Raw genomic sequence first — 15,402 nt, 5'->3', positions numbered from 1 at the left:
TCAATGTTTTCCATTTGATCTTCATAGTCTCATTTTCAAAGTTTTCATGCAGTTTTCTTGTCTGTAAATCTTCAGATCTTCTCCACATTTTCAGATCTTCCAATCGTAAAATCTTTAAATGTTCAATCCAGTCTGCATCCTCTTTTTCTTTAATTCAATTGCTGAAAGCCTTAAATTCTCGTTTCGTTTTCCATGTTGTTTTAGCAACATTCAAATTTGAATAACTTGCTTGAAACTTAAAAGCCAGAATTTCTAACTTAGAGACTTTTAAATTTCAATTCTAAAAGTCTCAATTTTTTTCTTGTCCTTGAATCTTCAGATCTTCAAATGTTCAAATCAAATTTTCGAGTCGGCATAGCGCATCCTACCTTTCTTCAGTTTTAACTTTTGAAATGGTTAATTTCCAATTCTTGAAATTTTCAATTGTTCGTTTCCATCTTATTTTAGCAACATTCAAATTTGAATATCTTGTAACTTGAAATCCTGAATGGCTAGCTTACAAATTTTAAATTTCAAATGTAGAAGTCTCGATGTTTTTCTTGTCTTGAAATCTTGAAATTTTGAAATCTTGAAATCCTGAAATATTGAAATGTTGAAATCTTGAAAACCTGTAAACTTTAATTTAAAAATGTTTAAATTTTCAATTCCAGAAATCTTAAAATTCTCAATGTTTTCCATTTGATCTCCATAGTCTCATTTTCGAATTTTCAAAGTCGTCATTCGGCTTTCTTCTCTGTAAATCTTCAGATCTTCTCCACATTTTCAGATCTTCCAATCGTAAAATCATTAAATGTTCAATCCAGTTTGCAACCTCTTTTTTTTTAATTTAAAAATGTTTAAATTTTCAAATTCTGAGATCTCAACTGAATCTTTCTTTCCCATATACTTTAGCAACTTTTAAATCTGAATATCTTGAAACTTCAATTTTCTTAGAAACTTTTAAATTGCAAATCTAGAAGTCTCGAGGTCTTTCTTGTCTTGAAATCTTGAAATCCCGAAATCCTAAAATCACGAAATCTTGAAATCCTCGTTGAAATTTTAAAATCATGAAATCTTGAAATTCTGAAATCCAGAAATGTTGAAATCTTCAAAACCTGAAATCTTTAATTTAAAAATGTTTAAATTTTCAATTCCTGAAATCTTAAAATTCTCAATGTTTTCCATTTGATCTTCATAGTATTTCATTTTCGAATTTTCAAGTCGTCATTCAGTTTTCTTGTCTATAAATCTCCAGATCTTCAAATGTTCAAATTAAATTCTCGAGTCTGCAAAGACATCTTATTTTAGCAACATTTAAACGTAAACATCTTAAAACTTGAAATCCAGAATGTCTAGCTTAGAAACTTTTTAATTTCATGTTTTTCTTGTCTAGATATCTTGAAATCTTGCAATCTTGAAATCCTGAAATCCTAACATCTTGAAGTCTTGAAATCTTGAAATTCTGAAATCCTGAAATATTAAAATGCTGAAATCTTGAAAACCTGAAATCTTTAATTTAAAGATCTTGAAATTTTAAATTCCTGGAATCTTAAAATTCTTAGTTTTCCATTTGATCTTCATAGTCTCATTTTGAATATCTTGAAACTTCAATTTCCTTAGAAACTTTTAAATTTCAAATCTAGAAGTCTCGATGCCTTTCTTGTCTTGATATCTTGGAAAACTTGAAATCCTGAAATCTTAAAAATCTTGAAATCTGGAAATCTTGAAATTTTGAAATCTTAAAATCTTGAAATCGTGAAATCTTTAAATCTTGAAATTCTGAAATCCTGAAGTACTGAAATGTTGAAATCTTGAAAACCCGAAATCTTTAATTTAAACATTTTTAAATTTTTAATTTCTGAAATCTTAAAATTCTCAATGTTTCCATTTGATCTTCAGAGTATTGAAGACCTATGGAAGTATCGATGTATTGAAGTATTGACGTATTGAAGTAGTGAAGTAGTGAAGTATCGAAGTACTGAAATCTTCAAATCTTTGGGGACGCTCCTTAAAAAGATGGCGTCGGCGATTTTCATGACCTTTTCGGGTTTTTCGAATTTGGGGGTCGTGTCTGTATTTCATTTGTGTGTTAGAATTTTGCAGTTCATTAAATCTACTCATTCATTTATTTTGTAAACGTAAACGCCGTGGACGCCATTTCACGAAATTTGAGGCTGCGCCGCCTCTCCTCGCCCCATTTTGGAAGTCGAGTTGTAGGTTTTTGGAACATTATCAGTAACAGGGAAAAGTCGCAACTCGTGGGAATTTCCATTTTTACATTTTCTCGCAGTTTTTGCTCGTCATCTCCAAGTTACACGAACGTAATGGGAATTTTGAGCTGCGAATCTAGGATGAGATAATGTTTTGTGTGTTTTGCGATAAGGACATTTACATACGGCGCCGATACGGAAAATGGAGTACGTTTGGGAATCTGTAAAGTTCAACTCGTGTTTCTAATAAAAGCGATATAAATGCAGTCGTCATGTCTGCGCGTATCTAAAGAAAAACATCCTGGTTTCGATAACGTTCGAAGGTCGTCACCGCAAAGTAATCGCCTCGTGTCGTCCCGTCGCAAAAAATAGCAATTCTGCTTTTCGAGTTCGCTATCTCGCGCCGGAAAGAAAAATCGTCCGGCAGAAAAACACTGTTATTTCGCGACCTTGCCCGCACGCCGCCGCCATGTCTCAATGTATGTATATTAGAGGCGGTTATCAAATAAGGACGACGCTAATTTTAATCGTCGCCATTACGCAATGATGTGAAAAAAACGAGCGAGCAGAGCTCATCTTCCTCACGATTGTGTGGAAACAATGCAGATTGTGATCTAAATGTCATCGATTCTAACCTTAAGACTAAAGGTTGGCGAGGATGCTGATGGTGTGATGATGATGGGTTCGTAATTTGCATACGGCGGCCGTGCCCCAAATTACATTGTTGGAAGTTTTTTTTTCTGTAAATGTCGATTAATTTACATTCAAATGTTTAATATTTTTAAATTTACGCAAGCGAACAATGAGAGCACGCGGGCGGTGGGCCCAATTATATTTCCTTTAACGCGGACGGGTGTGGCCGAAAGCTTTATTTATTTTTACGCCTAGCCCATGAATTTCTGGTTCTGTTGTGTATGAAAAATGGAGCTCTAGTATGAAAAATGACCCGTGTGAAGTTAGCAGTCAACGAACGATCAGTGGCGTCGTTTCCCACCAAAATAAAAATTTGCGCATGCGCTCTTGATTGCAGCTATTATGCAGCAGCTAAACTAAAATTTACTTGAAATCCCTCCGTTCGGACCAATATAAAGCTATTCAAAAAGAACAACATTTAAGAACGTTTAAGGTATAAGTCTCCCAAGAGGCCCCACAGCATTTAAGTCTCTAACTCGCCCTTCAAAGGATTAGCCATTTGAACGAATACGATATGCTCTTCGATCTCAAGAGTAATGTCTAACGGCTTAGTTACATTCTCAAGGGTTGAAGACTGACATTAACTGCAAATTTTCCAATCAATGAATCAAAATGTCTAAAATCCTGAATTCGATTCTTATCAATAAGTACAATACAAAATCTGTTCATGTAAATGATTCTCATAGGTCGATTTCCTTAGGAATATCAATATAGTACGTTTCGATTCGCGAACTCAAACAAGAATCTCTCGCTTTCCAACTCCTTTCGCTATTTGAATCTCGCTCGGTAGAAATACCAAAACGGATCCTTCTTTCTGAACGCCAAGGAGCTCGACTAGCGTACCTTTTTATACGGATAGTTCGGTTTTAAATAGAATTGAACAAAACTTTCAGGTCTCAAGAGATCGTGGCAACCGCCTTCGCCCGCCGCAATACGTTCTTTGTTATCGCTGGTTATCGCCAGACATACTCTCATTCGCGTTCGCTACTAAGCGGCGAATGTGTAAATTTTCCTATGATGAACAAAATACACATTCGAAAAAATACTTTTTTAATTCTAAAGCAGCCTTAGTCCTTAAGACTTTTGAAGGGGTTTTGCAAGTCTTAGCACAAGAACCGTGCAGAGCCTTCACGAGCTTTTCGGATCGTTAAAAGGACTTCGAAAAGTATACAAGAAGCTCCTAAAGGCTTTTAGGGAGTTTTTGAGTCCAAAAGACTTTAAGTGAGATTCGAGCCTGAGTTTTTTGGAAGGCTCTCAAGGATTAAGGGCCGAGCCTTTGAATGTTTTTAATTTAATGTTTGAAGGACCCCCTCCCCCACAACAGGATTTAAAAACGGTTAATAGCGTTAAAGGATCTTACGCCCTGATATTATCCTGGGGTAACTAGGTTCTTACATCCTTTGATCTTTAGCTCCTCCAACGATCTTAGTTTCGTAAAAGACTTTTACAGAATCTAGGAGGCTTATAAAAGGAAGATTAGAAGCTGTACGGGACTTTTAATAAATTCCAAATGTTTTAAAGACCCCCCCCCCCCAAGGTTCAGATATGACGCCTTTAAAGATCTTGAAAGGTTTTTAAAGATTATAACAGCCCGAAAAAGACCTTTAAATAACCTAGGAGGCTTATAAAAGAAGATTAGAAGCTGTATAGGACCCTTAAAAATTCCTAATATTTTAAAGACCCCCTAAGATTCCGATATGGCACCCTTAAAGACCTCGGAAGGTTTTTAAAGATAGTAACACCCTGAAAATGACCTTTTAAGAGTCTAGGGGGCTTATGAAAGGAAGATTAGAAGCTGTAGGGACGCTTAAAAAATTCCAAAAGATTCAGATAAGACACCTTTAAAGATTTTGGAAGGTTTTTAAAGATTGTAACAGCCTGAAAATGACCATCCAAGAATCTAGGAGGTTTATGAAAAGAAGATTAGAAGCTGTAGGGGACCCTTAAAAATTCCTAATGTTTTAAAGACCCCCAAAGATTCCGATATGGCACTCTTAAAGACCTTTGAAGGTTTTTAAAGATTGGATCAGCCTGAAAATGACTTTCTAAGAATCTAAGAGGCTTATGAAACGAATGTCAATAGCTGTAGCGGATTTTAAAGCAATTAATGTCTTAAAGACCCTCTAAGATTCAGATATGGCACCCTTAAAGATCTTGGAAGGTTTTTAAAGATTGTAACACCCTGAAAATGACCTTTTAAGAATCTAGGAGGCTTATGAAAAGAAGATTAGAAGCTGTAAGGGACCCTTAAAAATTCCTAATGTTTTAACGACCCCATAAGATTCCGATATGACACCTTTAAAGACCTTGAAAGGTTTTTAAAGATTGGACCGGCCTGGAAATGACCTTCCAAGAATCTAAGAGGCTTATGAAACGAAGGTCAAAAGCTGTAGCGGACTTTAAAGCAATTCTAAATGTCTTAAAGACCCTATAAGATTCAGATAGGACACCCTTAAGGATCTTGAAAGGTTTTAAGGTTGTAACATCCTGAAAAAGACGGTAGGGGAGTCTTATAAAATTCCAAATGTTTTAGAGACTCGCTAAGATTCAGATACGGCACCCTTAAAGATCTTGGAAGGTTTTTAAACATTGTAACACCCTGAAAATGACCTTTTAAGAATCTAGGAGGCCTATGAAAAGAAGATTAGAAGCTGTAAGGGACCCTTAAAAATTCCTAATGTTTTAAAGACCCCATAAGATTCCGAGATGGCACCCTTAAAGACCTTGAAAGGTTTTTAAAGATTGTAACAGCCCGAAAATCACCATCCAAGAATCTAGGAGGCTTATGAAAGGAAGATTAGAAGCTGTAGAGAACCATTAAAAATTCCTAATGTTTTAAAGACCCCCTAAGATTTCGATATGGCACCCTTAAAGACCTTGGAAGGTTTTTAAAGATTGGAGCAGCCTGAAAATGACCATCCAAGAATCTAGGAGGCTTATGAAAGGAAGATTAGAAGCTGTAGAGAACCATTAAAAATTCCTAATGTTTTAAAGACCCCCTAAGATTTCGATATGGCACCCTTAAAGACCTCGGAAGGTTTTTAAAGATTGGAGCAGTCTGAAAATGACCTTCCAAGGAATTTAAGAGGCCTATGAAACGAAGGTCAAAAGCTGTAGCGGACTTTAAAGCAATTCTAAATGTCTTAAAGACCTTAAGATTCAGATATGACACCCTTAAAGATCTTGGAAGGTTTTTAAAGATAGTAACACCCTGAAAATGACTTTTTAAGAATCTAGGAGGCTTATGAAAAGAAGATTAGAAGCTGTAAGAAGCTCTTAGAAAATTCCAAAAGGCCCCCTAAGATTCAGATATGGCACACTTTAGAGATATATCGAAGAGAATTTTTATTTTAGAGGAATTCTGGGATAGCTCCTATAAATTTTTAGTGAAAATTGAGGAATTTCAAAAGATTTTAACAGAACTATTGACAAATACCGATGAACGTATAAATTGGACAAAGAAATTTAGAGATACACGTGAAAAGGTAGCAATTAAAAGAATGCAGTGCCGGCGTTAGGCTGATCTTCTTTAGTCGCAAACACAAAAAAGAGAAAGCGCACTTCTGTTATGGTAATCTGAAAGTACCATTGATGATATGTGGCTTAATACCAAACGGGCTTATCGTATTAAATAAATACGCCATAACTCATACGGAAAATATCCACGTAAGAACACGAACAGCGGCCCACGCGTCGCGCTTCTAATCTAGAAATATTACAAAATTCTCTTCGTGCCCACGTAATTGGCTGGAGTTTGACATTAGAAACTGTCGTGAAAAATTACACGTGAACGCATTCGACAATTAACACAGTAAACGAGGATTTATTCAATTTGGGAAGCGCCCTCTCTGGATTGACCGACCTTTTCTAGCAATTTAATTCGCAACGGGGCCAATGAAAACGTATTACAATTGGCCGCGCGTGTAATAAAGTTGCATTTTTATTTAAAATGGGCGCTGGTTCGTACCATTTTTATGTTAATCGCCGTTTTTTAGACATCGAGGACGCGAGATGCAAATTCAATACAATTAATTTTTTATGGATATCGTAAAATATTGAATATATTTAAATCTCTCTTCCAAATCGGCTCATTTTCGGAAAGGTAATGTCGAAATTTGCGCAAGCGATGAACCGTACCGAGAACGCATCCATTTAAAGGCAAACAACGGGCGCCCACTTCGTCGACCTTCACCACTTCACGGGGCACCTTTGCCGAAAGTGGAGTTTTTCCTCCCTTCCGCGCTATTTGCATGTTAGTAAATCATGGTCTTCCATTTCCGCACTTTTGCTATTTGCATATGCAAATTTTGATCTCTTTATCCTTTACGGTTTTCACTGGTTGATTGACAAAATAATTCTCCGTGCAAGGTTCGAACGCGTGTTTTTCCGATCAGTAACTAAGTGATTTCTATAACAATTAATGTTCCACTAACAAATCCTTATTATAAGAATCTTAGTGCTTTGAAAATTAACAGGCACTTTATACTTGCAAAACTGACTTGATTTTCGTACTACGATCAAGATTTTCAAATTTTTAAATTAAAATAATAATCCAAAAACATAATCCAGGATTTTAAAATTTCAAGTTTTGACAATCTCAAGATTCCAACATATCCAATTTAAGTAGAACAGCTAGGATTTTAGGTTGCCAAATTTTAAAATTTAAAAGAATTCAAGATTTCCAGATTTCAAGATTCCAAGATTTCAAGATTTCTAGATTTGAAGATTTCAAGATTTCCAGATTTCAAGATTTCAAGATTCCAAGATTTCAAGAATTCAAGAATTCCAGATTTCAAGATTTCCAGATTTCAAGATTCCAAGATTTCAAGAGTACATGCAAGTTATTATTAGCCTTTAAAAGTCTTTAACGCTCCCTAAAGGCTTTTAAGAACTTTATTTTGGCTTCAAGTCTTCAATGGCGTCCTAGTAAATTTCATAACCTCACAGTTTCTAGTTTTAAAGTTGTTCTTCCAAAAATCTTAAGGATCTTTGAGAATCTTTGATATTTTCAAGGTTTTTAAGAGCTTCGAAGAGCCCCTTGGACAACTGATTCGAGGTTTCAAAATTGAGCCGGGCACTTTTTAAAAATTTTTTTCGATTTCGATTCAGGAACTGACGGTTCCAACTAGTCGGGAAATTTGTTTGAACAATGTTTCCTTCGGGTTCAGGTTAGGCACAAAAATTGAAAAATTGCTTGCGATTTTTGAAAATATTTTTTTAAAATTCAAAAATAAAAATTTCGAGACAAATTTATTCAAATTGCAACCCAGAATTCACAGTTACACATTTTTGAACGTTTTGAAACATTTCCTAAGGGTTGAGGTTAGTGCCTAACTTCAAAAGTGTCAAGAGCAGTGTTTTCAAAATTAAAATGCGGTACTAGTGATTTTTGAAAATCATTAAAAAAAAATCAAACTTGGATTTCAAGGATTGTTTAGAATCTTTAAGACGTTTAACGCCATCCGAATCTGTCGGTTGACTGGGGCGATGTTTGGAGTCTGTAGAATCTGTCAACAAGAATAGTGGAACAGTACAATTGAAATAGTAAAAACTGAGAATCGGAGAGTCTGAGAATCTGAGGATATTGAAGCACATTTAGAAGATAAGGATCTGAGGACCTAAGGATTTGAGGATCTAAGGATCTGAGGATTTAAGGATCTGAGGATTTAAGGATCTGAGGATCTAAGGCTGCGAGGATCTAAGAATCTGAGAATCTAAGAGTCGAAGAACCGAAGAATCTAAGAATCTATTATAATCCAAGAATCTATTAGAATTCAAGAATATATGAATCTTCAAGAATCTACGAGAATCCAAAAAACTATGGGACTCGAAGAATCTATGAGAATCGAAGAAACGATGGAAATCGAAGAATCTATGAGAATCGAAAGATCTATGAGAGTCAAAGAATATATCAGAGAGTCGAAGAATCTATCCGGGTTCGAAGAATCTATGAGAATTGAAAAATTTATCAGAATCGAACAATCTATGAGAATTGACCAATCTGTGGGAATCGAAGAATCTATGATAATCGCAGAATCTATGATAATCGCAGAATCTGTGAGAATCGAAAAATCTGTGAAAATCGAAGAATCTGTGAGAATCGAAGAATCTATGAGAGTCGAAGAATCTATGAGAATTGAAGGATCTAACAGAATGGCAGAATCTGTGAGAATCGAAATATCTGTGAAAATCGATGAATCGATGAGAATCGAAGAATCTATGAGAATCGACGAATCTATGAGATCTCAGAAACATCTGTGAAAATCAATGAGAGTCTGAGAATCTAAGGATCTGTGGGAATCTAAGGATCTGTTGGAATCTGAGGATCTACGAGAATCCAAGAATCTAAGAATCTATGAAAATCTAAGAATCTATGGTAATCTAAGAATCTAGGCGAATTTAGGGATCTATGCGAATCTAAGTATCTATGGAAATCCAATGATCTATGGGAATCCAAGAATTTATGGGAATCCAGGTATCTATTTAAATCCAAGAATCTATGGGAATCGAAGGATCTATGGAAATCCAATGATCTATGAAAATCCAATGATGTATGGAAATCCCATGATCTATGGAAATAAAATGATCTGTGGGAATCCAAGAATTTATGGGAATCCAGTTATCTATTTAAATCCAAGAATCTATGAAAATCGAAGGATCTACGAGAATCGAAGAATCTATGAGGGTCAAAGAACTTATGAGAGTCGAAGGATCTATGAGAATCGAAAAATTTATCAGAATCGAACAATATATGAGCATCCGAAATCCGAAATCAAAGAACTTATGAGAACCGAAGAATCTATGAGAATCGACGAATTTGTGGAAATCGAAGAATCTATGAGATCGCAGAAAAATCTGCGAAAATCGATGAGAGTCGGAGAATCTAAGGATCTGTGGGAATTTTAGGATTTGTGGGAATTTTAGGATCTGTGGGAATCTAAGCATTTATAGGAATCTAAGTATCTATGAGAATCTAAGGATCTATGGGAATCCAATGATCTATGGGAATCCAAGAAACTATGGGAATCCAAGGATCTATGGGAATCCAGGGAGATATGGGAATCCAGGTATCTATGGGAATGCAAGCATCTACGGGAATACAGGGATCTACGGGACTCCGAGAATCTACGAGAATCCAAGAATCTAAGAATCTATGAAAATCTAAGAATCTACGCGAATTTAAGGATCTATGCGAATCTAAAGAATCTATGGAACTCTAAGTATCTATGGGAATTCAGTGATCTATGGGAATCCAAGAATTTATGGGAATCGAAGGATCTATGGAAATTCAATGATCTATGGAAATCCAATGATTTATGGAAATAAAATGATCCATGGGAACCCAAGTATCTATGGGAATCCAAGGATCTATGGGAATCCAGGTATCTATGGGAATGCAAGCATCTACGGGAATACAGGGATCTACGGGACTCCGAGAATCTACGAGAATCCAAGAATCTAAGAATCTATGAAAATCTAAGAATCTACGCGAATTTAAGGATCTATGCGAATCTAAAGAATCTATGGAACTCTAAGTATCTATGGGAATTCAGTGATCTATGGGAATCCAAGAATTTATGGGAATCCAGGTATCTATGGGAATCCAAGGATCTATGGGAATCGAAGGATCTATGGAAATTCAATGATCTATGGAAATCCAATGATTTATGGAAATAAAATGATCCATGGGAACCCAAGTATCTATGGGAATCCAAGTGTCTACGGGAATCCAAGGATCTATGAGAATACAACCAACTTTGGACATGCAAGCATCTACGGGAATCTAAGAATATACGGGAATCTGAGCATCCAAGAATCTAAGTATCTATGGGAATTTAAGGATATATGTATATCTATGGATCTATGGGAAGCTAAGGATTTATGGGAATCTAAGAATGAATGGGAAACTATGAATGAATGTCAATCTAGAATCTATTGGAATCTAATAGCATCTATGGGAATCTAAGGATCTATGGAAATCCAATGATCTATGGGAATGCAAGAATCTATTGGAATCCAAGGATCTATGGGAATCCAGGGATCTATAGGAAATCAAGCAACTACGGGGATGCAAGCATCTACGAGAATCCAAGAATCCAAAAATCTAAGAATCTATGCGAATTTACGGATCTATGGGAAGCGAAGGATTTATGGGAATCTAAGAATAAATTAATGGGAATCCAAAAATCTACGGGAATCCCAGAATTTACTGGAATCCAAGAATCTACGAGACATTTAAAATTGTATAGTAAAGTAATTTTCTAACAACTTTAAACATCCAGTATATGTATCACGAGAATTATAAAATTAGATAAACTAACTTATCGGACTTATAAATGCCAGTAGAATTGTAAGTTTTGTGCAAAAACATTCAGCATTTGGAGAACTAAACGAACAAAAAGTCGCACTTTAATTATACTTCAAGACCAAGTTCAAGATCTTAAAATTTCTAAACTTATAAGGAATCCAGGAGTTTAAGATCTCAAATTCTAACTGTTTAGGAAGATTGGAATTTAAAATTTAAAGGTCTAGAGATCCCAACATGTAAAGATTCAAATAAAAGACCTAACTTGAAAAGAAGCAAATCATAGCTAAAATTTCAAAATGTCTAAATCAAAAAGGAAAAAGAATCCAGAATTAGGATTTAAGGATCTTGAGAATCTCGAGAATCTTGAAAATCTTAAGAATCTTAGAATTGATCTAAGGATCTAAGAATTGAGAATCTGAGACTCTGAAAATCTGAGAATGTGGGAATCTAATTATCTGAGAATGGATCTAAGAATCTTGTAGGAATCTTGTGGGAAACTTGTAGGAATCTTGTAGGAATCTTGTAGGAATCTTGTAGGAATCTTATAGGAATCTTTTAGGAATCTTGCAGGAATTTTGCAAGAATCTTGCAAGAATCTTGCAAGAATCTTGTAGGAATCTTGCAAGAATCTTGCAAGAATCTTGTAGGAATCCTGTAGGAATCTAAGGATCTGAGACATTGAATATGCATAGTTCAAAGGAGATTTTGACATTCAGTGTAAGTTTAAAAAGGGATGTTATTGACTTTTGGAAGGTTTTGGAGACTCAAAGTCAATTAAAGGCTTTCAACGCCTTTAGAAAACTTTTGAAGACGAAGGACGAAATTATTTTTGTTGTGATCATAGTTATCAATTTATGTAGCACAAGCGGCCCTACTATAATTACTCGGACTTTCAGTCACGATCGCCGCTCTTCACGTTAAAGTAGGTACTTCCTGAAGAATCTTTTTACGCGAGTATCGATCGTGATAGACGAATAAATTAATACAACCGCCGCCACCGCTCGCAAAGGTGTTCAATCTTTCACTTTACCTCTAATAGATAATTTATTTCGAGATCGATTTAGAATGTACCCGAGTTACGTGCGGTACTTTATCGTTAGGCACGCGCAAAAGGAAAAGTCGCTAATTTCGTTTTGTTTCTTGTGTTGCAGGACGAATGTCAGACGGAGGCAAATCGGTGGGTGGGCGCCCCTCGACCTGGAATGCCTCCATCGCCGATCGCACCCGAGGTAAGCGAAAGCACCCTGTAGAGGCGAGTCCCTGAATTTATGCGCCTCTCGCCGTTGCCTCAGTCGACCTCGATCGATCAAGTGAAGATCGCGGAGTTCTTTATGGCGATAATGAGACGAGTACGTGAGTGGAATGATCGAGTCGTCCGTCAATTTTGTGGCAGAATTGATGCCTTTTTGTAAATGGCACAACACCAGATGGTGTCGACAGCGTTAGTTCTTTTATCGTGCCGTTGCTCGTTTAGTACATATGTAATTTCCTAATTTGATCAAACTTGAATTTTTATTGCCATCGGTCTCGAACCAAGGATTTTCTGTTTCGCACTTTAACCGCAAAGGGGGTATGGCATATGTGCCCATTTCCTAGTATTACCCATCATATTTTCTTCGGGGGGCCCTTTAATAGTCATTAGTGTGATGGCATTCCGATATTATGCGCCTATTAGGCGCCATTTTGTAATGATCTTAGCCTCCTACTATCTTGGCGGGCTAACGCCAACTTCAAGTCACACCGGAATATTTGACCATATTCTGTAGTAGCGGGAATGCCAAATTACCATGGCTGCCTATTTGAATATTCTCGCTTAAGTTTCCCGCGAGAATCTGTCATTCGGGGGCCACTCCGAGTGCACTAAGATCGTGATCGTCATGTAGGACACCTACGTTGTGTAATAACTGGGTTCTCAGCAGGCACTGAGGGCGTTTTATGGGTAAGGAACACCAAAAGCAATAGCTGATTAAGATTATATTGAAGCTAATACCAATACCAATACGGCGCCCCTGCAGAGGGTCTTAAGTGGTTCTATACTACTCCGGCATTTACCTTACGAATTAGGAAAACTGCAGGAAAACCTAATTCGGAGTAGTCCTATAATGAACAAAGCCTACAGCTAACATCTAATGTACAGCACTTTTGAGCCCTCTCGAAACCGGGGTAAATACTACATACACGCTATGAGTAACCAAAATGGAATCGAGCCATTCCCCAGGTATTACAACACATACATCAGACAAAACTAAGAGATATTAAATATACCTCGCCGGGCGGTAGGATTACCCAGGCCCAGTGGGGTGCCTGTAGACGTGGGCTAAAGTTGTTGGGTTTCGGAACGAGTGAAAATGTTAGTGTTAGGTTCACCAAGGCCCGTATAAACTTGAATAACTCGATCCCCTCTAAAGAAGCACACTTCTCTCTTGATTACCCACAGTCCCAAATAAGCAAATATAATGAAATGCAATGAAAAAATCGATCTGCTAACACCCCTAAAACTCACCCGAAAATCGCACATTCCCTGCATTTCACGCATTTCTAGGAAAAAACTGGACTGCAGGTGTTTGAAATGGTAAACACATGTGGTCTTCCGAGAAATTCCATTCGTCTCATCTTCGCTCTCTTTCCCTTTTCTGTAATCCCACCAGATTTCGGTTGGCAGCTTGTGTAACTAACATGATGTATAGGGTGCTTCGTATCGACAATCATATTCACAGGATGTTGTTAAGGTTGGGGCATCTCAATTTCCTGTCAAAATACAATTTGGCGCCCCAACGGCGGCTTTCACAGTCGTCACGTTTATGCGCTCATTTGAAAAGTTGCTTCCCAAAAACATATAAAGTCTAAAAAGTACCTTTTTCTAGGATTTTCCAAAAGACCTTTCTTCGTTTTGTAACGGTAGCTCGCTGTTCAGAGCAAAATTTTTATGTTGCGGCGGCCCCGGACTAGATGCGAGGTTGCGTAGAATCGTTTGGAGACGGGTGTCGATTATTGGATCACAGCGGGCTTGATCGCGACATTTGCTTTTGTTCCGCTTCGTTTTTGGACATAGCCACCTACGTATTCAAAATTAGAGAGAGAAACGAAAAAGTTCCAGCTCAACCTCGATCGAAATAGCGGGCGAGCTTTCAGTTTTTACGATCGTCCAAGTTAAATCGCGCGATTTTAGCTATTCTTTTAGAAATAAAGAGTTTAACCAACCACAAAATTTCTTTCTACAAGCTTATATTTGCAAAAAGGATACAAGACTCAAGCTTAATTTTTATTGACAGTTTTTTGACATACATATACTAACTCGATAATTTATATTAGCAATCGCGGAAAAAATGTAAATCGTTCGTGGGTCTGAATTGGAGTAGGGCCGTGTTTTAAAACCGTGCATAAACTTGTGCGAGTCGATAGAGGCGTTGCCCGTACGTTTGGTGACTTCATTTCGAAGAATTCGTACTATACATAAAACTTGGTCGTAGTTAAACAATCCGAGACGCTTTAAAAAGGCATTTTGCTCAACTAAAATAATCGGAAAAATTAGCGTGTGTAGGGTAGTTGGAATTTGAATTTATCTTTGTGCACCAACAACTCAGTTTACTTCGAGAATTTGGCGCAAGTTTTGAATGCGGTCGAGGTCAATACAAGCTTCATTATCTTGAACGTTTCAATACGACGGGAGGAAATTTTGTTCCCGATCTCATTTAAAATTCGCGCAAACGGACTACACGCCATCACGGACTTAAAACGGAACCAACGCAAAATTCACGACTCACGTCAATTTTCCACCAACCGCAAGCCCCCATTCTTATCATTTTCGTTGCCGCTGCGCTTCAAAACGTAACCAACGCACACAACCCAACGCGCCTAACTGTCACCGATAACCCGACTCAGTAGATATAGCGACATCGGTGCGAGACAGTTACGTGAGCTCCAAGACAGTGAGGTTTTAGCGCATTTGTTTAGGTGAAAGTCACGTGACGCGCCAAATTTGCGATTTGCTTCAGAGTACAGAGGCATTCGGAGTGAGTGTCAAGGATGACCGGTCGAGTAAAAGGAAGACAGTCGTGCGAAGGAGGAGACGTTGGGAAACAGGTCCGCTCTGGCGCGATTAACATGTTTGCCTTCTGGAGAGCAAAGGGCGAGCGTTGAGGCGTCTCGATCTTCTGAAGAAAACATTCGAGAAGGCTAAGCTCTGCGGGGCAAGATTGTGTACAAAAAGTG

General features: G+C 37.2%; 1 protein-coding gene across 2 annotated transcripts in view; it reads left to right on the top strand.

Annotated features, from left to right (window-relative positions):
• LOC116160965 (Krueppel-like factor 12) overlaps positions 1-15,402 on the top strand; it is a 94,823-nt gene that overhangs the window by 20,787 nt on the left and 58,634 nt on the right. Inside the window, exon 3 of one of the 2 annotated variants that reach the window (XM_031474119.1) lies at positions 12,342-12,419. The exons of the other annotated variant lie outside the window; for it this stretch is intronic. Coding sequence (XP_031329979.1) covers positions 12,342-12,419 — 78 coding nt within the window. The remainder of the gene's footprint in view (positions 1-12,341; positions 12,420-15,402) is intronic. 2 annotated transcript variants of the gene reach the window in all.

This window comes from Photinus pyralis, unplaced genomic scaffold (genome assembly GCF_008802855.1).
Source record: "Photinus pyralis isolate 1611_PpyrPB1 unplaced genomic scaffold, Ppyr1.3 Ppyr1.4_LG10, whole genome shotgun sequence".
In the NCBI taxonomy this organism is placed as follows: Eukaryota; Metazoa; Arthropoda; class Insecta; order Coleoptera; family Lampyridae; genus Photinus; species Photinus pyralis.
The sequence above is the reverse complement of the archived record's forward strand: the minus strand, read 5'-3'. Positions and strand labels throughout refer to the sequence as shown.